At 39.6% G+C, this 25,232-nt stretch overlaps 1 protein-coding gene across 1 annotated transcript in view; it reads left to right on the top strand.

The window, feature by feature from the left end:
• Positions 1-25,232, top strand: part of LOC139947210 (sentrin-specific protease 6-like) — a 156,775-nt gene that overhangs the window by 19,033 nt on the left and 112,510 nt on the right. The window contains exons 3-6 of the mRNA XM_071945079.1: positions 1,254-1,362; positions 7,997-8,277; positions 18,202-18,342; positions 24,045-24,150. Coding sequence (XP_071801180.1) covers positions 1,254-1,362; positions 7,997-8,277; positions 18,202-18,342; positions 24,045-24,150 — 637 coding nt within the window. The remainder of the gene's footprint in view (positions 1-1,253; positions 1,363-7,996; positions 8,278-18,201; positions 18,343-24,044; positions 24,151-25,232) is intronic.

The following is a 25,232-nucleotide window of genomic DNA, read 5'->3' on the forward strand; positions in this document are numbered from 1 at the left end:
CCTCAAGTATTATAAGAAATTGAACTGTCAAGCATTATCTACTACATTATAATGATCCGTTAAAAACTGTAGCACGAGTTACCGGTAGCACGAGTTACCGCAATTCACTCTCCCCTAAACCAGCAGGAGGATTCAGTTAGTTTTACCAAGTATTACTTGGCAACATTTGAGAGCTCTCTTCTGCATATTATAATGATTATATGCATAAATGCAATATTAAAGCCTAGGGTCTACTATAGACCTAAACACTGAGATTTGTGATGGTTGATGGTTTGTAAATATTGTGGTTGAATATGAAGCCTTATGAAGGAGACCACCTTCCCAGTGAAGTTTTCTGCAAATTGGGCAAAATTACTGTACAGAGTTGCTGTTGTTCACAGAGCTGGATACTCATTTTACTGAAAGTGGCCTAAGAAAGGATGATTTAAAACGTTCTGAAAAACCAAATGAATAAAAATGTGAAAGAACGTTAAAACCCTGGTCCGAACTTCACAAGATTCTTGAACAGATAGGCTACTTGAAAAAAACCTTTTCTTTCATCTATGCCAAAATAAGTTGTTGTAAGTTAAAACTCAACCATGGAGCAATTGCTCCATTATTCAACTGATCAAAAATGCAAACTATGGATACATGTATTTCACTCTTCTTTGTGATGTCACTGTCACGTATATACATTTTGTACGTTTTGTACAAATACACTGTTTTTGTGTTATAAATTGTTTATTTTTACTTAAAAAAGATATATTTGATCATTTTACAAGTTGCTGAGGAATTCTATTGTAGAAACTTCAACAGTTCGTGAAATAATAGTACTTCCTTAATGGCTGGACAAACTGTAGCACGAGTTACGAAATAAGCACGAAATAAAAATGGGTAATTTTTTAGCATGTCCTCTGCTCGTAGCACGAGTTACCGATATTCAGAGCTGTCCCATGCATACAACAATTAATTTTTTTCTCGTCAAATTACTATGAGGATCTAGCCTTGGATGTTGGCTTTCAAAATACAAAACATTAAGATTCAAATCAAATTTGTTTAATAACTGGAGCCTGAAATATGAAAAAGTACACCATAAAGTGTAGCATGAGTTACCGTGGAATTGCCCTGCTGTACAAAATTTCAAGCTTTTGTGGGGTATTGTACAAAAAAACATGGATGCGCTCTCACGGCATCAATACATTTGTGCGAGTAGTACAGGGAGTTAAAGCTCTATGGTGGCGATACAATTAATTTTTTTCTTCATTTTTATACAGGTATAGCAGCGATATTGAGATAATTAATGATCACGACTATGTGATCAGGACAACGAGAGTACCATCAACAAAGATATCACCCGCTAAAAGCATCAACTGGCATTCCAAGGTAACCCAAAACCAAGGGCCTCATTCTTAACGCACTTTTATCACATCACTGAACAAAATAATATTATTTACTCACAAACATTGTTGTAATCATAGCTGTTTTTTAATTTTAACGTGTGTATAGATGCGGGAACACTATTATGAAACTGGAAGAATGTGTTTTATATTTAAAGCTGATATTTTTTAAGGAACTTGTTCAATAGTTTTTATAGGCAAGGTTTCAACAATAATTGTATTATATCAAATTATATCAATAATTGTATTATATCAAGTTATATCAATAATTGTATTATATCAAATTATATCAATAATTGTATTATATTAAAACGGAACAAACCCCCATACCCTGGGAAAGGGTTACAACAATAACAACGTGTAAACTTATTCTATAACAAAGAAGGAGAGGTTAAGCAAGAACAAAATATTAAATTATGCCTGGGTCTCCTTTAACATAACAGCAGGAAATATGTATAACAGTTTATTATTAATAAGTTAGTAGTTAGTACATGTCACCACTTCTCAATGATTCATCTGAATCATGGCTCTTTAAGCCCTCCGGGTTTCTACCGGTATCTCTCTCAAATTAAACTTTGCATTATAGTTCATTCCAAACAATTCATATTATGGTTCCTTGTAAGCCGCCTGTATCGGGTTGTTTAACTTTATTTAATAATAATAACTATACCAATATAAACCACAAGGGAAACTGACTGGGTAAATTTGTAAATGATTTTTGGGGTTGAACAAAGAATTGACTAGAGTGGGATTCGAACCAACGACCTCCGGATTAACGTGCCGGCGCTCTACCAACTGAGCTATCTAGCCCTATTGGCGGTGTCCCTATTTTGTCAATATCTTTGTTCAGGGTGCCAGTCAGTCGTGTAGCCAGGGATCACACCCAAATTACGATACAACCTGGGAAGCGGCAGCTAGGGGATCACCTTAAGGGGATGCGACTTTTTGTTTCAGATACCAATATAAACCACAAGGGAAACTGACTGGGTAAATTTGTAAATGATTTTTGGGGTTGAACTAAGAATTGACTAGAGTGGGATTCGAACCAACAACCTCCGGATTAACGTGCCGGCGCTCTACCAACTGAGCTACATTGTACATCTAGCCCTATATTGGCGGTGTCCCTATTTTGTCAATATCTTTGTTCGGGGGTGCCAGTCAGAAGCCATACAACCGTTAACTGCCGTGTAGCTAGGGATCACACCCAAATTACGATACAACCTGGTAAGCGGCAGCTAGGGGATCACCTTAAGGGGATGCGACTTTTTGTTTCAGATACCAATATAAACCACAAGGTTTATAAGGTGATCCCCTAGCTGCCGCTTCCCAGGTTGACATGGGTTCGAAAGTGAACCAACTGCATTTTTGCACCACATTTTCAAGACAATGGTGCTCGTTGATGCATGACCCTGGAATGTAACCAAATGTATCATTGGAAAGCACAAGGTTTCAGCTTTAAGATGATGCCATGCTTTCTGCTGGTAAACATAATAGTCTGGCCATAAAAACCCTTTAAATTAGGATTACCTTTTTTTTGAGACACCCTGCAGGGGTCGAAATTAAGTGTATTTCCATGGTAGTCAGCAGGGCTAGTGACCAATAATTTTTAGTAGCCCTGATTAGATTTTGGTAGCCAGAAAGACACATTATGTCTCGCGTCACGGCTCAAACTTTACAATACACCAATAACATAGTTCTTTATTGTTTGTGATGATGATTTTTGCATTATTTTTCCACTAGCCCGTCGGGCTATCAAACTGGAAAAATGAGTAGCCCGGCTGTAAATCTGGTAGTCCCGGGCTAGCGGGCTAGTGGCAATTTCGACCCCTGCCCTGTATAGTAAGGAATTCTTATTTCTTTGTTGTTCTAAAGCATTCGGGCCTTTCATATAATATATTCCTGAATCCAAGTTAAGTAAGTAGACCACAAAATCGGCAAAAAAACCAGAGGATAGCCACCAAGGAAATAAAAATGTAAGCTTTTACGCATTATTATGTATCAAATAATTATGATCGAGAACAGCATAAGACTACTGGTGGTACAACCATGAAAAATTACTTTGCATCATTAGGTGAAACTTCGATATGGTGGTAACCAGCAAGCTTTTAGCCAGCAATGCGTCCGGGCGTCTTTTGGACGCCCTATTTCATTTTTGGACGCCCGAAAAACTGTCGGACGCCCTTGAAGACGCCCTGTTAAGCTTAGGCGATTAATCGAATTGTCGGCAAATCATGGTTTTGATGAAGTATCTTGATGTATTCCCTAATTGAGCCGTCTTGCAACCACAAAGGGCTGTTTAAAAAAATATAAAGTCCCAGAAACAACCACAAGATTCCACAATTGATCCTGAAATACCAGGGTTTCTTTGAAAAAAAAAACATCAAAAGACTAGCGCCCAGGCGGTCTCCCACAGACACTGCAGAAGTAACACAATGTATCATTTTACCTCCCCTGTGTGCCGCCTTGCCGCCGAACTGCAGACCACAATGGGATCATATTACACAAACCACAACCCATCCACAACCGTTTTATGAATGAAAGGTCACCCCATGTGCATTATGGATGCTTATTGGTTAGCTAGAATGAAATGGGCGGGATCTAGCTAAATATGCACACATGTAAGAACAGTCATGTGCAGTAGACACTTTAACAAGACACTTTATGTGTGTGTAATAGAACTCTATGGTGTAACTGAAAGGCCCATGTTCACACCATGGGTAGACAGTACACCCCACATATCCATACCCCGATTTGTAATTATAAATTGAAAGTAAGCGTTGTAAATATGACAGAATTTTAGGCTAAAAATTTAAATGATACTATTTTGTTGACATAGTGTGGGATAAATAAAAGAAATATGCTCAAGCTTACTGAACCTTGTATCTGGCCATTGAAAAAACAAACATAAATTTGATCAGACTCAATACCTGTTAGGCCTATTGTAAGCAAAACGAAAGAAATACCCAAATTGCTACTATCTGCCAGCTGCATGTTCCTGCAAGATACAATGTACAACCAATTTATCTTATACTGTCGACCATTCATTGTTTGCCGGCAAGGGTATCAAATTTCAGGTCAGACACCCGAGGTTTTCATTTCACACACAATTTATTTTGTCATATGAATGGTTGTAGCCTACTTCATTATGGGGACAGGAAAATCACAAATTTCTTCCAACATCTTGCCAGAAAGTCACCCGATCCAGTGTCAAGTGACCCGAGTGACTGTTCTAGCAGTGATTTTCCTGACCCCATGCAACAACCGGGACCCTCAGGGCAAAATAACAGCTCGTCCCACTCCCATTGTGAGTTCGACTTCCCTGATTCGAACCAAGAGACAAGCCAAGTCTCCCAACTGATGTCGATTCCAGTGACAGCGACCAACATCAGTCTGTACCATGCCCATCTAAAAAAAAAGGGGTAAAGAACACAAGATCTAGAAGAGTTCTCCCCCAAAAACAAAAGACAGTGGAAAAGAAATTTGTCCGTACATGGTTGGCTACCCAAAGCATACGTTGAGTTGAGCACACAGTAGATGCAATAGCTCTGTGGTACATGTCATGTACCTGGCTACATGATAGCTGAAAATTTTCCCCAAAAATTTGGACGCCCTGTTTTTCAATCAAGTCAAATTTGGACACCCTATTTTCAAATCCTGGCTAAAAGCTTGGTAACCAGACTTAGTCGAATTGGAACATTAGAGAATCTTGTGAAAGAAATTGCAACCTTATTTTGCAATCGTCTAGTTTGAAGTTTCTGAACAAATTTGTTCAGTCTGCTTAAATCTGTTAAATCTAGAATCAATCGTTTCTTACCAGTTGCTTGATAAGCTACTGATAAGGGACCCACAATGAAAGAGAGCTCTGTTTTCTCTATGATTATTTTAGATGAAACCAATTCCATGATAAAAACTATTGGTGTTAATTCGGAAGTACCAAGGGGCGGCATTTCCAAAACGAGATATAACCAGTCAGAATCACAGACATGATCTATAGAGATGAACAAAATTAGTACCAAATTTGTGCGTGTCTTTCTTTGACCATAAATGTATCAGATTTCAAGACCGTTATCTTACATGATTAATAATCACATCGCACCTCGAATAAATCTACAAACGTGTCAAACAAGTTTGCCTCTTAAATGCATTCGGGCCTTTCATATACTACATTCCTAAATTCAAGTTAAGTAACTAGATCACAAAATCGGCCAAAAACAGAGGATGGACACCAAGGAAATAAAAATGCCAGCTTTTAAGATATCAAGATTTCTGGTGGTGAAATTTCGATATGATAGGGTACCCAGATGTTGTCGTGATATATTTCGACTATAGAACATTAGAGAATCTTGTGAAAGAAATTGCAACCTTATTTTCCAATTTTGAAGTTTCTGAACAAATTTGTTCAGTCTGCTTAATTCTAGAATCAATCGTTTCTTACCAGTTGCTTGATAAGCTACTGATAAGGGACCCGCAAAGAAAGAGGGCTCTGTTTTTTGTACGATTGTTTTGAGATTAAACCAATTCCATGATAAAAACTATTTCAAAAATTTTCTCATTTAACGCTGAATTGTTATTTGGAAGAACCAAGGGGTGGCATTTCAAAAACGAGATTTTATAACCATTCATAATCACAGACATGATCAATTGAGATGAACAAAATTAGTACCAACATTTTTCGTGTCTTCCTTTGACCATAAGTTTATCAGATTTCGAGATCGTTATCTTACATGATTAATAGTCACATCGTACCTCTAAATACATCTACAAACTTGTCAAACAAGTTTGTCTCTTAAATGCGTTCGGGCCTTTCATATAATACATTCCTTAATGCAAGTTAAGTACTAGACCACAAAATCGGCCAAAAACAGAGGATGGCCACCAAGCAAATAAACATCAGCTTTTACACATTATTATGATCATAATGATTAAGAACAGCAGGTATTGAGACTGCTGGTGGTGAAATTTCGATATGAAGGTAACCAGACTTAGTTGAAATAGAACATTAGAGAATCTTGTGAAAGACTTTGCAACTTTCCAATCGTCTAGTTTAAAGTTTTTTTAACAAATTTGTTAAATCTGCTTTAATTTAGAATCAATCGTTTCTTACCAGATACAAACTTGTCAAACATGTTTGCCTCTTTAATGCTGACTTAGGGCTGCTGTGGTGTATGTAGCCAAGTGAGTCGGCAGTTCTGGCTCTAGGTCTTATCGATATGGAATGGGCACTCTCTGGACCAGTGTCCTTGCATTCTGCAGTTGTAGCAGAGGTCAGCGTTCGGTATGCCTGTCAACAAAGAATTAAAAAAACCAACAGAAGAAAAAGGAAAACATAATATGTTTCATAATGTGGAACTTAATATCGTATATATAAAATACGCTGTTGCCGAAATGCGACACTAACACTACAGCAGAGTAAGCAGCGGCCTGAATTGGATTCTGTTGCTAAGGACGCTGCTTTTATACTGACATGCATCAATGCACTCAAATGAATGAATCACGACACGGTTCATTCATTTTGAGTAACCCGCGTATAAGTCATGTGACGCATACGGCGGGTACTCCTGTGTGTCATTCAAACAATAAAAACTACATCTAAGAAGTGATGATATGAGGATTGTACAAATAACATAGGTATGGCTCTATCTCAAAATGCCTTTCAAACGTCCTGTATGTCCCAAGTTTATTTCTTTGGGTAGAAGAGCCCCGGGAATCATCATGTAATCTTTCAAACCAGTTGCAAATAAATACATTACATAATTCTTGTCTAAATGTATCACTAAGTACACGTTGACACCGAATTCCTGACAAACTCAAAGGTGCATTCCATTTTACCAATCCAAAGGTATTCTGTATCTTGAGGAACAAAGACGGTTTCCCCGCAATCCCTAAACTAATGTCATCTTGAAAAGCATTATAAAGAATGGCGTCTGTAGGTTGACCAGTTAACTTAAGCCAGTATTTTAGGGTGTTACAGCGTTGTCGATGTATAGAGAAAATCTACCCAGCTCAACTAGAACAGCATCATTAGCAGTACGTTCTATTTACATTCAAAATAAATTTAACCAATTCATTTGAAACACTTCTGCTTGATTGTCACTTTTCTTACACGTTATTTCTGAACCATATTTAATAATAAGTTTAGTAGCATATCAAAGTTTCAAAAGTAACACAGGAGATATCTCATTTCTAATATTTTTGTCTTATTAGGTACGCTGCCTTGTGACCCTTATTTACTAAGTTTTTGTAAGCCTACTTAAAAGAACCCGAATTTTGAAAAATAATACCACTTATTACAAAATTATTCAAACCTCTTAATAAGCAACTGTAGGGCCTTGTGAGTGTCAGACACAATAATAATTTCATCTGCATATAAAAGTGAATTTACATTTCTGGTACCCAGTTGTACGCCATGACAGAGTACTTTGGCTAACCCAGTTTCCATAAAAACCAAGTAATATTCTTTATCCCGATGCAAATTTAACATCTCTTATTATCGTTGCGGTACCCGCTGCCAAAACATACTGTACGATTCGAACTGCCTCTAGCTACTGGGCAACCTAGGTATCTTACAGGCAGAGACTCTTAAAAATAATAACCAAGTATATTTCTTTCCTTGCTTATAGAACTTATCAGTGACATGTGCAAGTTCTAGTCATGCTTTGAACTCATCTGGAAATATCACTAGAGATGTATATGACTTATCTGATGACACTTCTGATTGCTGTGAAGCTTCACCTTTCAAAAGAAGCAGAGGAAGAGGGAGTGAAATAAACCATGGAGGTCAAGGAAGAGGTCAAGTATTGGACAGGCTTCAGAGTCATTCAAATGGACAAGAAAACAATCAACATCAAAAGAGACAAACGGCCGGAATGAAAGGAAATGCCATCAATATCAACATGACACCGTACGTTAAGTAAAACCTTGGAGAGAGTAATCTTGATGCAATTTTCATCTTTCTTAATTGAGAACAATCTTCCGGGCAAACCCACAGTGTTGAGTCAGCCACACTGAAAATAATTTTTTCTACATGTAACAGGCTATGGGCCTGCTAGATACTGTATCATACATGTACGTATATGTAACTCATGGTGCTTGATTTATTAGCAGCATTTGATACAGTTGACCATATTACATAAATCCACCGTGATCGTCAGTATATGATCGTTAGAACACGCACGCATGCAAATGACCACATGGTGTTTGGTAGTGAGTATCCACCGACCCCCACAATGTTGTTTGCACTACACGATTGTCAATGCACTACATGTAGTTCTTATATGCACACACATCCAGTACTGCACACAGTGTAATGTGCAGTACAACAACAGAGCACGTCAAAAGTCAAACCTAACCAACATTACGCATGCTGCGATTGCCTCGTTTATAATGACCGAAAGCTTGGCTAGACTCTAACTCTGTACACATTCACAAGTCGGGTGAGGAATTGCTGCACAATGTGGCACATGCGTGCTGATTCTATGCTCTACACAGCCCTGGATTCAGGCTATTCGAGTGTCAACACATTGGCAAATAGAGGCTGATGCAGGGCAAAGTTTATTGGATTTTTTTACAATTGTGTCACCGACCGATCGTTGAACATGATTATTTCATTGCAAAATAAGTTCTACAAAACCAATCCTTAAATCACAAATCCATATTAATTAAGGGAATCAATGTGTGGTAAAGAGGTTTTTAACTAGTGGTTTAAACCCAAGTTTCTGCATAATTTTACCGAGACAAAGTCGTGGTAAGAACCAGCCCTCGGCGGGTTTAAACCACTAGTTGAAAACCGATTCAACACACTTTGATTCCCATTCATAAATACCTTTTTGGTCAAAAAGTAAAATAAATGCAAAAATTATAGTTGTTCAATGATTTCTTTTAATACAACACCCCTCCAGCTATTAAATGGTAAGGCCCTTGGGTAAACAACTCCTTATAAGGGAATGCTGTTCGCGTCTGGCGTATCGCGTGATGTGGCACAACTGTCCCGGCCGTTGCTCTCGACCAATAGGAATGAAGAAACTGTCTTATAAGCACAGGTGCAAGCTCGCGTGTCACGCCCATGTTTCAACACTTTTTACTGGTCATACACACCCACGTGACGTGCTCTCCACCAAAAGGAATATATAAACTGTCTGAGGTATTTATGAATGTGAGATTATTTCACGTTTTAACATATAAGGGCATTTATGAATGGGAAAAAGAGTAGTGACTCATTCTTAAATGGCCGTTTAAAACCTTGCAGGGTTGTGTAGTGAGGTGGATTAAGGAAAAGGTCGTGACACGGCGGACAAAAGCACCATTTTTTCACCAAAGTATCAGTTTGACCCACAGATTTCAAAAAAGTCATGCTCCAAAAAATCTGAGAATGGCATCACCTTGAATTACGTAATTATGATGTCAGAAACTCTTTTTATGTAATAAAGCATAGGAAAATGCCATGCGTTGGGATTTCTACATGCCAAAATTATGTTTGTATTGGTCAAGGAATTCAATTAGGGTGGTATTAGTTTGTAAAAAAAATAATATCCTTTATGGTGAGTATAATGATGTAATTGTGACGTCATCATCATCAATACTACCAAAATCACACGAAGTTTGAAAACAAAATTAATGTTGTTAGGTTTCGCCAAAATGCTAACCTTGTTGTGTTCATATGGTATAATTACCGTGGCACTGATCTACATGTATAAGATACCGTGATTTCATCATGATATCATAACAATACTATCCACCAAAACACTAAACACACTGAAACACAATGATTCTTACCGGATATAGGTTGAGGGTAGATTAATTATGTGGAATAGCGAATTTGGGGAACTTCACAGGAAAGGTTGCAAAAAAGTCTCACATAGGGTCAAAAATGAAACTTTTTGTGTTAATAGTAGTAGGCATCCGTCAATCCTTGAGAACCACGGAGTTGTGCCGTTGGAATTGGATGTTGGCTAGGGAATAGTGTATGGTGTGGCTGTAGAGTCCAATGCCGGTATGACAGTTTCTACCGCAATAACTACAGGTGAAAGATGAAGCTGTTCTAACTGCCTGAGGCTTGGCCTTCCTCGGGAGTCATCCCTCATCTGTCCGTTACCACAGGTCTTCCTCGAACTTGGAAATACCTCTCTGCACCTCCTGCTTCCGGGCTCATCGGTCTGCAGTGGCTGCTTCCCAGGTGGTTGTATTGGTGGCAAGGGACTTGGAGGTCACACTTAGAAGTGTCTTTGTAGTGCAGCTTTGGGTCTTCCGAACGGCCTCTTCCCTGATGCCAGCTCTCCATACAGGAGGTCTTTTGGGAAACGTTTGCCTCCACTTGGTGACATGTCCCAGCCAAGGCATGCGTCTCTACTTGAGGGTGGTAAACAAGGAGGCTTGCCGCTCTATCAAGCACTGTGTTATTGGTATGTGGTCTCTCCAGGAGATGCAGAGGATGTGCATCAGACATCTTTATGTGGAAGGCGTCGAGTCTATGCTCTTGACGGGAACCTAGGGTACGGTTTACTGCCGTAGAGGAGCGTTTTCACCAAACAAGCCTTGTAGGCCTGGACTTTGGTATGCTCTGAAAGCTTTTTGTTGCATCATACTCTCTTTGTAAGCGTGGAGAGTGTTGTGGCAGCCTTTCCTATACGCCTGTTGGAGATGGTTGAGACATGATACACAATTTCATGGACAGCCTCAAGCTCATGGTTGGCGATGCTGGTAGACAGTGGTTCATTAACATCCTGGCCCCTTACCTGCGTTTTTGTTAGACTGATGGTAAGTCCAAATTCTTTGCAAGCTGCAGAACATCAATCCATGAGCTGCTGCAGGTCATCTGGTGTGTGTGTGTGTAGTGATGGCTGTGTCGTCTGCAAACAGGAAATCTCTAAGGCATCTCGTTCGGACTCTGGTCTTAGCTCCGAGTCTTGAGAGGTTGAACAGGATTCCATCCGACCTCGTACGAAGGTTTGTGCCCTCTGTGGCTGACCTAAGAGCATGCTTGGGTAGAACATAGAAGAAAATGCCAAAAAGGGTTGGAGCCAGACACAGCCCTGCTCTACACTGTTGCAGAGGTCAAAGGGTTCAGATAATGAGCCACTGAAACTTCGGAGCCCTTGAAGATCTCTTGAAAGGACAAACGATGCAAAGCAGAGCAGGAGGGCAACCAATCTTGGCCAGGATCTAAAAAAGGCTGTCTCTGCTCACGAGGTCAAAGTCCTTGGTGAGGTCGATAAGGCGATGTAGATCGAGTGGCTTTCCCTACTCCCTTCCCTTTTGTTGCACATGTCTGATTGAGAATATCATGTCAATGGTCGACAGTTTGGCTTGAAACCACACTGAGACTCTGGGTAGACTCTTTCACCAAGAATTCAAAGTCTCTGTAGGACAACTCAAGCAAAGAATTCCCCACAATGCTAAGAAGAGAGATGGTGCAATAGTTGTTGCAATCACTCCTGTCACCTTTGTTTTTGTAGAGAATGACAATGTTGGCGTCTCTCATGTCTTGTGGCACTGTACCTTCTCTGCAGCACTGGCAAAATATCTCAAGCAGATCCTTGATGAGGATTCCTTTTACGCACTTGATGACTTCGGGGATGCCATCTTTTCCTGAAGCTTTTCCCGGGGAGAGTGTATCTAGCGCTTTGCCAAGTTCTTCTAGTTTTGGTTCACTGCCCAGTTCGTCCATGATACACAGGCAATCTTTGTTGTTCAGAACTTCTGTGTTGACAACATTCTCTCTGGAGTACAGCTCTGAGTAGTGCTCCACCAATCGATCCATCTGCTTCAGAGGGTCCTTTAGGACCTTACCGGTAACTGGCTTCAGAGAAGCGGTCATCTTCAGGTGGCCTGCTTTATTCCCTCTTACATACCTCTTACATTACTATTGGCAGCAGAGGTCTGACCAATCGGGTGACTTGATTAGCCTCTTGCCGAACTAGTGGCATTGTAGACAACATCCCTGAGGTGTTCCCATCTCCCGCTGACATCGGAATTGGGTACTCTTGGCAAGACATCTTTTTGGACCTGGCCAAACGCTTCCACCATCTCTGGGTTGTAAATCTTGTTCGTGTCAATGCGAGGCTGCCCTGCCTTCTTGGATCTGTGAACTCTCCGTAGTTGAAGCTTTTTTTGCTGCACACAAGGGAGTGGTCTGTATCACAGTCTGCACTTTGGTAGCTGCGGGTTATCTTGACGCTGCCCAGGTCCCTACGTCTTGTGACGAGGTCAAGTTGGTGCCAATGCTTTGATCTAGGGTGTCTCCAGGATACCTTGTGTTGGGCTTTGTGTTGAAGAAAGTGTTAGTGATGCAGAGATTGTTGTGCAGCAGAACTCAAGAAGACGCTGACCGTTTTCATTTATAACTTGCCGATGCCAAACTGTCCCATACAGGAAGACCAGGATTTTTGATCGGCACCAACACTGCCGTTGAGATCCCCGAGGATGAAGATTGGATCTTGCTCTGGGACTTCGCTGATAATGGAGCTTAGATTGTTGTACAATTTGTCCTTAGCTTCCGACGAGTTAGCTAGAACATGCTCCGGTTTCAAACCAAAATCAGTGAGTGATACAACTCTGGATACCATTCGTTTAATCTAACAATAGCAGTCAAGTCATGATTGGCACCACCAGACGCAATCCAGATGCAAGGTGTTTATACTTGTGTTTTTTGATCTCCCGAACTATCAGTGGTTTGGTCATCGAAGGACATTTTCGACACCAGTTGCCCCCCAAAAACAGTTTACAAAGTTGTATATGGCAATGGCATTGTCTAAAACTGAAACAAAACCTTTTTAATCCAAAATCAAGTTTTGGTTTCAAATGTTACTACGCTTGTTTGCTAGCCATCAGAACCATGAGCTGAAAATGAAACATATTAACATATTTTTAAAAAACCACTGATTTGTCCTCCGTGATGATGACGTATTTTATACCATTATATGCTAAAGAAATACAAATTTAATACAACAATCATAAAACTGTTTGTTTCAGCGAAACAAGAACATTGCCATATTCGATTCCTTGGCCTCTGATACATATAATTCGCAACTAAAATCACTTGCATCGGCATTACACAACTAAAGTTATGCTGTTTAAAGGAAATGACTGCCATTTTGAATATATTACGTCATAATAAAGTCAAGGTAATTGCAATTTTTTGAGCATCAACATAGTCACCATAAAGGATATTAATTTGTTACAAACTAATATCACCCTCGTTAAATTCCTTGGCCTCAGAAACATAATATTGGCATGTAGAAAACCAACCATGGTATTTGGATTTGCTTTATTACATTAAAAGACGTAGTGACGTCATTATGACGTAATTTCAAGGTCATCCCATGCTCAGATTTTTTGGAGCATGACGTTTTTGAAATCTACGGGTCAAACTGATACTTTGGTGAAAATTTGGTGCTTTTGTCCACCGTGTCACGATCTTCGTGTTTTTTGTCCTTAATCCACCTCACTAGTGGCTGTGAGGTAAAGGCCGTCGCCTTCAGCTTGGGCCTTTATCACACGGCCACGACCCTGCCGGTTTTAAACGGCCGTTTAAGAACTCGTCGCCTACTCTTTAATCCCCTTATTAATATTAGGGGCCTATATTGTACATAGTTAGATATAATGACAGTTTTGTTTTGTATTTGTGTCCTTCTTGCAATACTGTAATTTTGTCTCTTTGTTTAGTGTACTTTTTGGCGAGTTGCAGAGCAGTGCGAGCCTATGTAATACCAATGTCCGGCGTCCGACCGTCCGTCCGGCCGGCTGTCCGCGTTAAAGTTATTGGAAATGTTAAAGTTTTGGTTTAAGTTTAAGGCTTTGAGTTGAGTTGTTTTGGTATGAACAGGCCCAAGTGACATCAATATATATAATTGCCAGGCATTTTTGGGTACATTTCAGCTATGTTTCCAAATTTTTTGAAGTTTTGGAAATAAAAAAACAATTTTAAAGTTTTTGAAATAACCAAAATTTGGAGAAAAAAATTTTTTTTCTTTCAAACATAAGAGTATATGCTTACGCACATAAAACATTTTTTTTTAGTAATTGTTTGTCACGATTTATATGTTTAAAAAATATATAAAGTTGTTTTGGGGGCTGACTCCGCCTACCCCTTTTGTGCCTGCAATGCGTATAGTAAATACACGTGCAAAGTACATGTACGTCCAAGTCGTGAGTTGGTACATTTCAAAAAGTGTTTTTCTGCATTCAGCAGCAATACACCTGGTCGACATTGCCGGAAAAAACAAAACAAAAATTTTTGAAACGTACAAACTCACGACTTGGTCCGTACATGTACTTTGCAATTGTGTTTACTCTACGCATTACAGGCAAAGTCTGCCTCGATTGACGTCACGAACAGCGCCCTCTCGGGTCGGGGTCTACTCTTAAATTTGTAAATAACATAAGAACTGATTTTTTAAAACCTTAGTTAACTGTTTATTCACATTCCACTCATCAAAACACACATATTAGTGACAAAAGCTTTATTTTGAAAAAATACCACTTCCAGGTGACTTTAAAGCTTTTTCCAGGCTCAAGCATTGACATCTGATTAAAAAAAAAAAACTCAAATTAAAATCTTAAAGTTTTTAAAATTTGTTTAAACAAAAAAAATCAAACTCTCTGTCACTTATTCTACAGTGTTTAAGCTGAAACAATGAAAAATATAAACAGTCATAACTCCTGATTGCAATGTAGTTCTGACTTGAAACTTAAGTCAAATTTTGCTTTTTCCATGTAGGTTCGTATGAATAGATAAAACTCAAATAATTAATCAACGGTTTCAGTTGAGTGAGCTAAAACAATGACAAACTTGAATATGCAACTACTTATTTCCTTGATGTACTGACTTCAAACTGAAATCAAATGTTGCTTCTTACGTAAAGATGCATATGAAAAGATAAAACTTGAAGAGTGCATCACTGGTTCCAGTTTAATGAGCTGAAACAATGAAAACCTTAAAATAATGGTCATAACTCCTTTTTGCTATGACGTACTGACTTGAAACTTAAATCAAATATTGCTTTGTACATGTAAATCCACATAAAATAGATTAGACTCAAAGAATGTATCAGTTGTTCGAGTTGAATGAGCTAGAACAATGATAAGCTTTAATTAAAGGAACACGTTGCCTTGGATCGGACGAGTTGGTCTATAAAAAAGCGTTTGTAACCGTTTGTTATAAAATGCATATGGTTGGAAAGATGTTGTAAAAGAAGAATACAATGATCCACACAAATTTGCCTCGAAGTTCCGTGGTTTTCCTTTTACTGTGCGAACTAACACGGTCGGCCATTTATGGGAGTCAAAAATTTGACTTCCATATGGCCGACCATGTTAGTCGACGAGTTAAAAGGAAAACCGTACATTGGTTCCAGTTGAATGAGCTTAAGCAATGAAAACCTTAAATGGTCATTACTTCATATTTGTCAATGTCCCCACCCCTTGACCATCAGTTGATCAAGTGATTGTTTTTTCTGTCAGTTATTGGTTCTATCTGGCGATCAGCAGCTCGCCATGGCAGCTTTGCTGTTCTAGTTTTTAGTTAAAGGCAGTGGACACTATTGGTAATTGTCAAAGACTAGCCTTCACAGTTGGTGTACCTCAACATATGCATAAAATAACAAACATGTGAAAATTTGAGCTCAATCGGTCATCGAACTTGCGAGATAATAATGAAAGAAAAATAACCCTTGTCACACAAAGTTGTGTGCGTTTAGATGGTTGATTTCGAGACCTCAAGTTCTAAATCTGAGGTCTGGAAATCAAATTCGTGGAAAAATTACTTCTTTCTCAAAAACTATGGCACTTCAGAGGGAGCCATTTCTCACAATGTTTTATACCATCAACCTCTCCCCATTACTCGTCACCAAGATTGGTTTTATGCCAATAATTATTTTGAGTAGTTACCAATAGTGTCCACTGCCTTTAAAGGCAGAAGACACTATTGGTAATTACTCAAAATAGTTATTAGCCTAAAACCTTACTTGGTAATGAGTATCGGGGAGAGGTTGACAGTATAAAACATTGTAAGAAACAGCTCCCTCTGAAGTGACGTAGTTTTCGAGAAAGAAGTAATTTTCCACAAATTTGATTTCAAGACCTCAAGTTTAGAATTTGAGGTCTCGAAATCAAGCATCTGAAAGCACACAACTTCGTGTGACAAGTGTGTTTTTTTCTTTCATAGTTATCTCGCAACTCCCACGACCAATCGAGCTCAAATTTTCACACGTTTGTTATTTTATGCATTTGTTGAGATACACCAAGTGAGGTGACTGGATTTTGACAATTACCAATAGGGGATTGTCCAGTGTCTTTAATTAGGTGTTCGGGCAACAGCCGAAACAACTCTTTGTTATTTTTTAGTTTTTTTTCTTTCTTCAGTTTTTATTCTTCTCCGAGTCGATTGTTCGCATGAAATAGCATAGTTGCAAAGCTTGCTTTAAGTTAAAACTTTACATGCATGTAGACAATAACCAGTAGATGATACAAAAGTTGTTACGTCCTGATGACGTCATCAGTTGTTGAAATATACTAAACAAATTCAAAGTTTATTGTTTCAAAAAATCATAACTCAAGTAGTGCAGAAGCTTTTCCAACAATTTATACTTTATCGGAGAGGTCTTGCAAAAAGCTTTAAATGCTACAGAGAGTTCATCAACATTTGACTTTGACATCTGGTTCAAAACGGAAGTTGACAATCTCAAAAATTGTGAATTTCCCCATTGGTAGTGCACAAAAAGACACACGTACAACGTGTTATGCGTGCAGTAGTGCAGAGTCATGCTCCAGAGCTCATCCCAGGGGTATAAATGGGTACCTGCGAGGGTAGAGGTTGATATTGTGTATGAAAAAGCCACTAGCGCCTCACAGGCAGCTCAGGGCTGTATACTCCCCAGTGAGCTGAGAAACATTTCAGGGATGTTATTGGTCCTATGACCAGGGCACTAATGTAAAGCGCATTGATACGGTTATTGTGAAATGCGCTAAACATGTATTAAGAATTTGTTATTAATTAGAGTTCGCTGTGTAGCTTCATGTACATATGGTCTGTTCAAGGCCTTTTCAACTTACATTTCCTATTTGGTTTAGTTAGTCTCTTCTACAGTCGTGAAAAATGAATATATACAAAAAATTGTTAGTAACCTTTTCTTGACCTTTTGATCTGTCTAAATCGGAAGTGACTGAAAAATGCTTTGAAAATGGGTTATTTAAAGACTCTGGACATTGGTAATTGTCAAAGACCAGTCTCCTCACTTGGTGTGTCCCAACTTATGCATAAAATAACAAACCTGTGAAAATTTGAGCTCGATTGGTAGTCGGAGTTGCGAGATAACTATGAAAAAAGAAAAAAAGTCTTGTCACACAAAGTTGTGTGCGTTCAGATACTTGATTTCGGTACCTCAAATTCTAAATCTGAGGTCTCGAAATCAAATTCGTGGAAAATTACTTCTTTCTTGAAAACTATGTCACTTTAGAGGGAGCCGTTTCTCAAAAGGTTTTATACTATCAACCTCTCCCCATTACTTGTTACCAAGTAATGATAACATTTATTTTGAGTAATTACCAATAGTGTTCACTGCCTTTAAAGGCTTTTAGACTAAATGTACAGCAAGTTTTGATGCTTCAATAGTACACATCAAGAATACATTTTCATTTTGATTTCTTTGCACTTTAACGGGCTATTAACAACACTCTTTTTATTGATCCAAATATTGACCAATTGATAACCTATTGTTTGTTTCTACAAACACTAAATTCTAGTTTTAGCTTGTTGATTCAAAAACCATACACTCATACAAAGTAACTTTTACCCAGTTAAAAATGTGTTTGATTGATTTCCTTTTTGCAGACAATACAAACTAACTGTATCAAGTAGTAATTCACCTGACAAAAAGCCCCGGCTACAATTAATCCACATTCAAGCTACCGGTAGTCCAGCATCCTGCTCTAAGAAACCTCCAAAATGTACCAGTACATCCCCTCTTAAAGGGTAAGTGTGATATCATACCTTATAGGAGGGCGAGATTGTTCCATGCATGTCATATGGGTTTACATATATGGGTTTTTAGTCATTCTTTTGAAAGCTAGGCCTAGAGTAACATTGTCACTAGAAGATGCTCAGACTATTCATATTTTCAAGAAAATGCTCTTAAAATGTTATCTTTTTAAAAAAGTGTATTGTACATACTAATTTTGTGTCTTGAGCGCCTTTGAATTTTTTTAATGATTGATTGATTGATGGATTGATTGATGGATTGAAGTTTTTGACTTTTCAAAGCAAACACTTTATTCATACACAAAAAATACAGAATTTACAGAAACATAGAAACTAAAAAGTTACATTAATAATAGACAAAAAAATATCTGTGACAAATAAAAGATCAGTAGCTGGGATTGAAATAACACTCAAATAAACACTTAAGCAAATACATTGGCATGGTAAACAAGGAATAGAAACAGAATTACAGAGTCCATTGAATGGCATTATCGGTGATCTTGAACATGTTGCAGAGACCCCATTTATTGAGGAAGAGGGGAACATTGTTCTGTAGCTGGTAGTAGCGGTACTCTATTATGATTTTACTTTTAATACAGTATTTCCAGGTGTGAAGGCAGTCTTTGAAATTGGAGTGAACATATAACCAGTAAACACTAGCTTTGAAGCTAACAATTAAATAATTGGCTAAATCAACGTTTTCTCTCGGTCGGCCCCTGCTGTGGTGGATGAGGCACCAGTATGTTTCGAAAGTTAGTGTCAGTGTGGGAAGTAGTTGTGTGATGCATCGATGCAGAAGGTTTGAGTGCTGGTTGGATTGATGGGCAGTGGAAGAAGAGATGTAGCAGAGTTCCTTTTTCTGATGGTCGACACCAGCCGCACGTTTTTGGTAGACTGCGGTCGATGTAGTGGAGAACTTCCTGCGATGGTAGAATTTAATGCAGTAACCGGTACTGTACATCACCCTCTTTCTTGGAGATGGGTGATTTGTATACATTTTTCCACGGTATTGTAGTGTTCATTTGCAGGATGTCCCTGTGCCAAGGGGTTCGGGGGTTGTCCGGCAGAGTATTGAGTCCTTTGTTGAAGACTGTGTACAGGTGTTTGGAGGGAAAGTTGGATTCACTTTTGATGTCGTAAATTTTGATGTCAGGTGTTGGAAAGTTCAACTGGAGAAAAGACTCAGTTCCTTCGTCTGGAGTCGTTTTAGCACCCCTTTTGTCGAAGAGTTTGGGGAAGAGATCTTGTAAGGTTTGTCTTATGTGTGACAATTCTGTTGCATGTGTTCTTGAAGAAAGCGGGCGTAGTCCCATCCGATGCTGTTTTTGAACGTCTTCAGCTGAGATCCACTTTCCGTCCTTGTCGAGTAGTTGACTGATTAGTGTGACACCACATGAAAGGAGCCGACTAGAGAGAAGTTCTTTGTTACCATGGCTACATAAAATCAAGCTATTAATCAGCATATTCACAACATAATTAACAGAGGCAGGTGGTACGCTCGTGTTGGCTTTCGATGTGATCCAAGCTTTGAGAATTTCTGCTTGGAAAATGGGGAGACTGGTAAGATATTTCACTTCAAGATTGGTATAAAAGAGTTGAAAATCGTGACCTAGATTACGATACATGTGACCATAGTGGATAAGAAAATAAAAGGCAGGATGTTTATTTTTACAAAACAAACGCTGAAGAACAGAAATGCTATAAGTCATCACACAGGATTTAAGACAGACAAGACCTAGTCCCCCTTTCAATGGGGACTGGAAAAGCACTTTTCTACTGAGCATATGGCATTTTTGAGACCAAACAAAATTGATGAGAGTTTCCTGGAGATCATCTAAAACTTGTTCTGGTAGAGGGAGAACAGCGAGAAAATGCAGCAGTTTCGAGGCAGCTATCTGATTGGCTATAATGATTTTGCCTTTGAAAGACATGGTCCTTGCTAGACCACTCCACCTCGAAAGAGCGTTATTCATTTTTTTTGGCACAATTTCCAGTTTTTTTGTCGAGAAGTTTCTGTGTTTCCCAGATGAACTCCAAGAAATCTGACATCTCTGTTGTTCCAGAGAAAATTGAGTGGTTGGTCTTGTCTGTCTATCCATGCTCCGACTCACAACCCTTTACACTTATTAAGATTAAGACAAGCAGATGATGCCCTACATGTACTGTAAATAGTGTAAATATCATTCAAAACTTGAAATCCTTTGTTGGATGAAACAAAACTGTGACGTCATCTGCATAAGCAGAAACAGTCAGGATCCTGTCGGAGCCCGAAAGTGACATACCATAATTTTGCAAGTTACGTCTGATGGTATGAAGAAGGGGTTCGATAGCAATGGAATATAACAACCCTGAGAGGGGGCATCCTTGACGAATACCTCTCTCAAATGGGAGTGGGGCTGTTAGCGTGGACTGGACTTTGACTGTGCTTTGTAAGAAGACGGATGAGGGAAACAAAATGCTCACCAAAACCCATTGTTTGCAGCGTCTTGAGTAAGTAGTCATGGTCAATGCTATCGAACGCCTTCTTTTGGTCCAAATTACACAAGGCGAGAGGCAGGTCAGAGTGGTTGGCGTACATGATGCTGTCTCTTATGACATTGATGTTGTCATAAATGGAGCGCTCTGGAACTGCATAACATTGATCGAGGTGAACGACGTCGCCGATGACATTTTTCAGCCTGTTGGCCAAAGCTTTGGCGAGAATTTTATAGTCAGTGTTGAGGAGGGAGACTGGTCTCCAGTTGGAGATTTCCTGAAGGTCCCCCTGCTTGGGCAGGAGAGTAATGACAGCTCTCCTGCACGTTGTGGGAAGGGATTGGTACTGAATGCTTTTCTGCAGGACTTGAAAAAGATCGTTTTTCAACATTGGCCAAAAACAGAGGTAAAATTCACTGGTGAGGCCATCTAAACAAGGGGTTTTGTTTTTATTGAGTTGTTTGACGGCTTGATCCAATTCTTCAATTGAGATTGGTAGATCACATGTTTCAGAATCGGCGGGATCAAGGGTGGGTATGTTCTTGAGAAGGTAGTTCTGCGCAGTTTGGGAAGTGGGAACATAAGAATAGAGGTCTTTGTAAAAGGAATGGACATGTTGGCGTATTTCACTCGGATCTTCTGTGACAATGCCATTGCTTAATCGCATTCCGTGGTGAGTTTTGGCAGAGGAGTTTTGTTTTTCCAGATTGAAAAAGAACGTTGAGCATGGGTCACCCTCGCTTTCGAGTTGAAAGCGCGAGCGAACCATGGCTCCTTGAGCTTCCTGTTTGTAGATGTTATTGAGCGCATGTCTCTGATCGAGAAGGAATTGTTTCATATCTGGGCTGAGATCGGGGGAGGATTGAAGGTCATCAATGTCATTCTGAAGTTTTTGAATCAGAGCATGTTTTTCATTGGCACATTTTTTACCATAGGTCTGAGTGATGTTTTTGATATGGGCTTTGCCCATGTCCCACCAAGTACAAATATCAGGGTAAGAGGGGAGTTTAGTTTGCCAATTAGTCCAGAACAGGGAGATGATGTGTTTGTAGTTTTCGTCTTGGAGGAGAGTGTTGTTAAAGTGCCAGTAGGCGCTTCCCTTGGGACGATGTGAGCTAGATTTACAGGCAACACTGACTGCACTGTGATCTGACAGGCTGCAAGGGATTATGTTGCATTTAGAAACAGTGGGAGCCAAATGCGAAGGTAGGTATATGCGATCAAGCCATGCTTTTGACATTGTGGGTACAATTCAAATCACCTCCTATAAGTATTTCACCTCGATCATGCTGTGCACAGTGGCGTTCAAGAGCTTCCAACATTTTTCCTGCCTCTACGTCTCCCTGTGGAACAAGTAAATTATACAGATGATATATATTAGAATCAAGTTCAATTTCAGTGTAAAGAGCGTAACTTTGATAAAGAAAGCATGACTAAGCACAGATATATTATTTTTGACAAGAGTAGCCACGCCTGATCCCCTCGTTTTGCCTCGAGTACTATTGATTTGACGTTGCCAATGTTTCCACACAGTTGAGGAGGTAGGCAAATCATTGACTTCTTGTAAGAAGACTACGTCAGGGTTAAATAAGACTGTTTAATGTACTCATGGAATGAGGTTTTACGAGTCGGATTGGAGCATCCTCCCGTGTTTATTGATACGAGAGACAACGCCATACTGACTAACAGAAAATAGTTCATCAGAGTCCTTTTGGAATCAGGCGTGACACATCTTCTATATGTCTAGACCTTTGACAAGTTTGCGGATTCTCATTTGCATATTTCTGTTTAGGAGGGGGGAACTACGCAGGGGTTTCACTTGTTTTACAATCCCCCAGGGATGTCTCCAGTGAACTTTTTGGCGATTTCACCCGGTTTCCTGCGTGTTTTTACACATTTCAGAAATGCTGTCATTTGTTTTTGCGAGAGGGGGCCTGTGGGGATGGACAAGTCTCCTTCTTCGCACTCCAACTCACTGGGTTGCGAGTTGGTTTCTGATAGGATGGATGCCGTGTCGTCTGTTTCGATGTCACTCATATCCACGCTCTCCTGTGTTGCATCTGGGGGTAGTTGAGATTGATGGGAGACGTCGCTAGCGTTGTCATCATCACTGTCAAGATCACTGTCTGTGTGGTCATCATTTGGTGGTTTTGTGTCTTTTTCGGAGGAGAGTCAGACTTCAGTTCGGTAAGCCCTTGACTGAGTGGAGACGGGTCTTCTTTTTCCGTTTTCTCAGAACTTCTCCCTTGGTCCAGGAGGAGATCCCCAGATGGAGACAAAAGCAGATTGATCTGTAGCTTTTTGGACTGGAGTCACCGATGCTGGAGTAGTGGGTGGATCTTGTGGGTCTGGATTGGGTGAAGGGGATGGTGGTTGGGAGGAGCTTGGGGGTTTGTAGGGTTAGGGTTGAGGGGGGCGAGGTATGGGTGGGGTTGGAGAGGGCTTGGAGTTGGGTTTGGGTGAGGGTTGGGAGGGGGATGAGGGTGAGGGGGGGGGTGGTACCCCTGCTTCATCTTAAGCTTTTGGTTCTTCGATGTCATTAGTAGCTTAGTTTTGACGGTTTCTAGCTGATTTCGGTGGGTGTTTTGGGTCAGATTTGTTTCGGTGCATGAAGGTGGGTTTGGGGTTGAAGTTCATTGTGTGAAAACTTGATACAATTGATAGCGTCACACCATTCCTCCATCAACTTCACTGGCTCCTAGTCCATCAGCGTATTGTTTTCAAGATCCTTACCATTGTATACAATTGTCTTCACAATACCACTCCTACATATCTCACCAGTGTCATTAAGACCTGACCTTTGCTCTGGTTCGGACAACACACTCTTGGCAGTTCCAAAGGTGCACTCCGCTGCTGGGGATCATGCTTTTTACGCACATGCTCCGCGCCTTTGGAAGCGTCTTCCTCCTCATATTAGTTATGCAGAGCAGCTTTCAAGAAACATCTCAAAATTCCTGTTCAAGGATTGATTGCTTTGCCTGTTTTTCCATTTTCAGTGCCATTATTTATTTGCTTATTGTATAGTTTCTTGTAAAGCGCAGTGGTACCTTGTGTCAGAGTGCTTTATAAATAAATGTGTGTTATTGTTATTATTTATTTATTTAACATAGGTTCAATTTGGATCTGGGATAAAAAAATTAATATTGTAAAACTGAGTTACAGTCCTGATTTTTACAATATATTTGTAACAAGTAAAATTTGTTGTGTGACTGTTTTTCTAGAGGTTGTGAAGTGCAAGAAGTAGAGACTGCAGAGATGATTTCTTCAGCTCCAGACATGAACAGTGCCTGCACTAAACCTGTTACTCCTATTCCAGCAGTGGTTAAGGTACACATGTAGGAAACAAGGTCATATCTGATTTTTTTTATTTCATTGCAACACTCGATAGTTTCGCATTCGTCCATAATTTTTCAATCTTTGCAGGGTGGTCAATTACTTTGGCAGGGAGGCCGTTTTCTTTTGCAGGGGTGAAACTCACGTGTGTACAAATATACAGGCCGCCTACGCTATCGTCATTGAGTATGTTCATGTTAGCCCATGCGTGAAGTTGTTGCAAGACTTAATGTGGGGCCTTCACTTAGCCCCGCAAAACTTGCCACAGAACGTACCATTGCTTGCATGGACGCGGGTACCTGTGACGCACTCGCAGGGGTTTGGGATTACTTGTGGCTGGTACTGTATATAGTTTTATTCAAATTATGCACTTGAATTATTGTCATTCTCATCCGTGGTCGAAAGGTGACTACACTGTACATGTATGTTGGTTAATGCTTCAGGTTGGGTGGCTTGTGAAGCTGTGCTTCAGGGGTCTGTGCCAGGGCTGCTGGAGTAGCTCTAAGGTTACAAGGTTAGCTGGTAAATGCCCCAAGATTTGAACCCTGGAATCACTTAAAAAAGATTATATCTACAACACCTTATACATGTAACCGCTGTTAGTTTACTAACAAATAACAATATGCTATGTCTTAATGTGTTTTGGGAGTACAATAAGTGGATAGTAGTGTTGGGATATAGTGTGATTTGTTGGGGTTGATTTGGGTAATTTCTACCAATATTAAAAACAAAAACAAATCATTACAGGTAAATGTCTAAGATTTAACCCCTGGAATTGGTCAGAAAATATATATACGTAACACCTTATAATACCTTTTAGATCACTTACAAATGACAAATGCCATGTCTTAATGTTTAGAAAACTTTGCTGGGCTAGTACAACACTGGTACAGTAACTAAGTGGACGGTGTGCGTTAAACGCATGTGGAGGTTGTTGCGATAAACATGTTTTGAAAAAAAGTTAAATAGCTGTTGTTACATGTATATTAATGCGTGGACCACCGCGCCCTTAACTTGCAATACCCACGCGACAGTGTATTTGGCTGAAATACATGGTACTGGGCTAGTACTTAACC

The sequence above is a fragment of the Asterias amurensis genome, chromosome 14, assembly GCF_032118995.1.
Source record: "Asterias amurensis chromosome 14, ASM3211899v1".
NCBI classification, from domain to species: domain Eukaryota; kingdom Metazoa; phylum Echinodermata; class Asteroidea; order Forcipulatida; family Asteriidae; genus Asterias; species Asterias amurensis.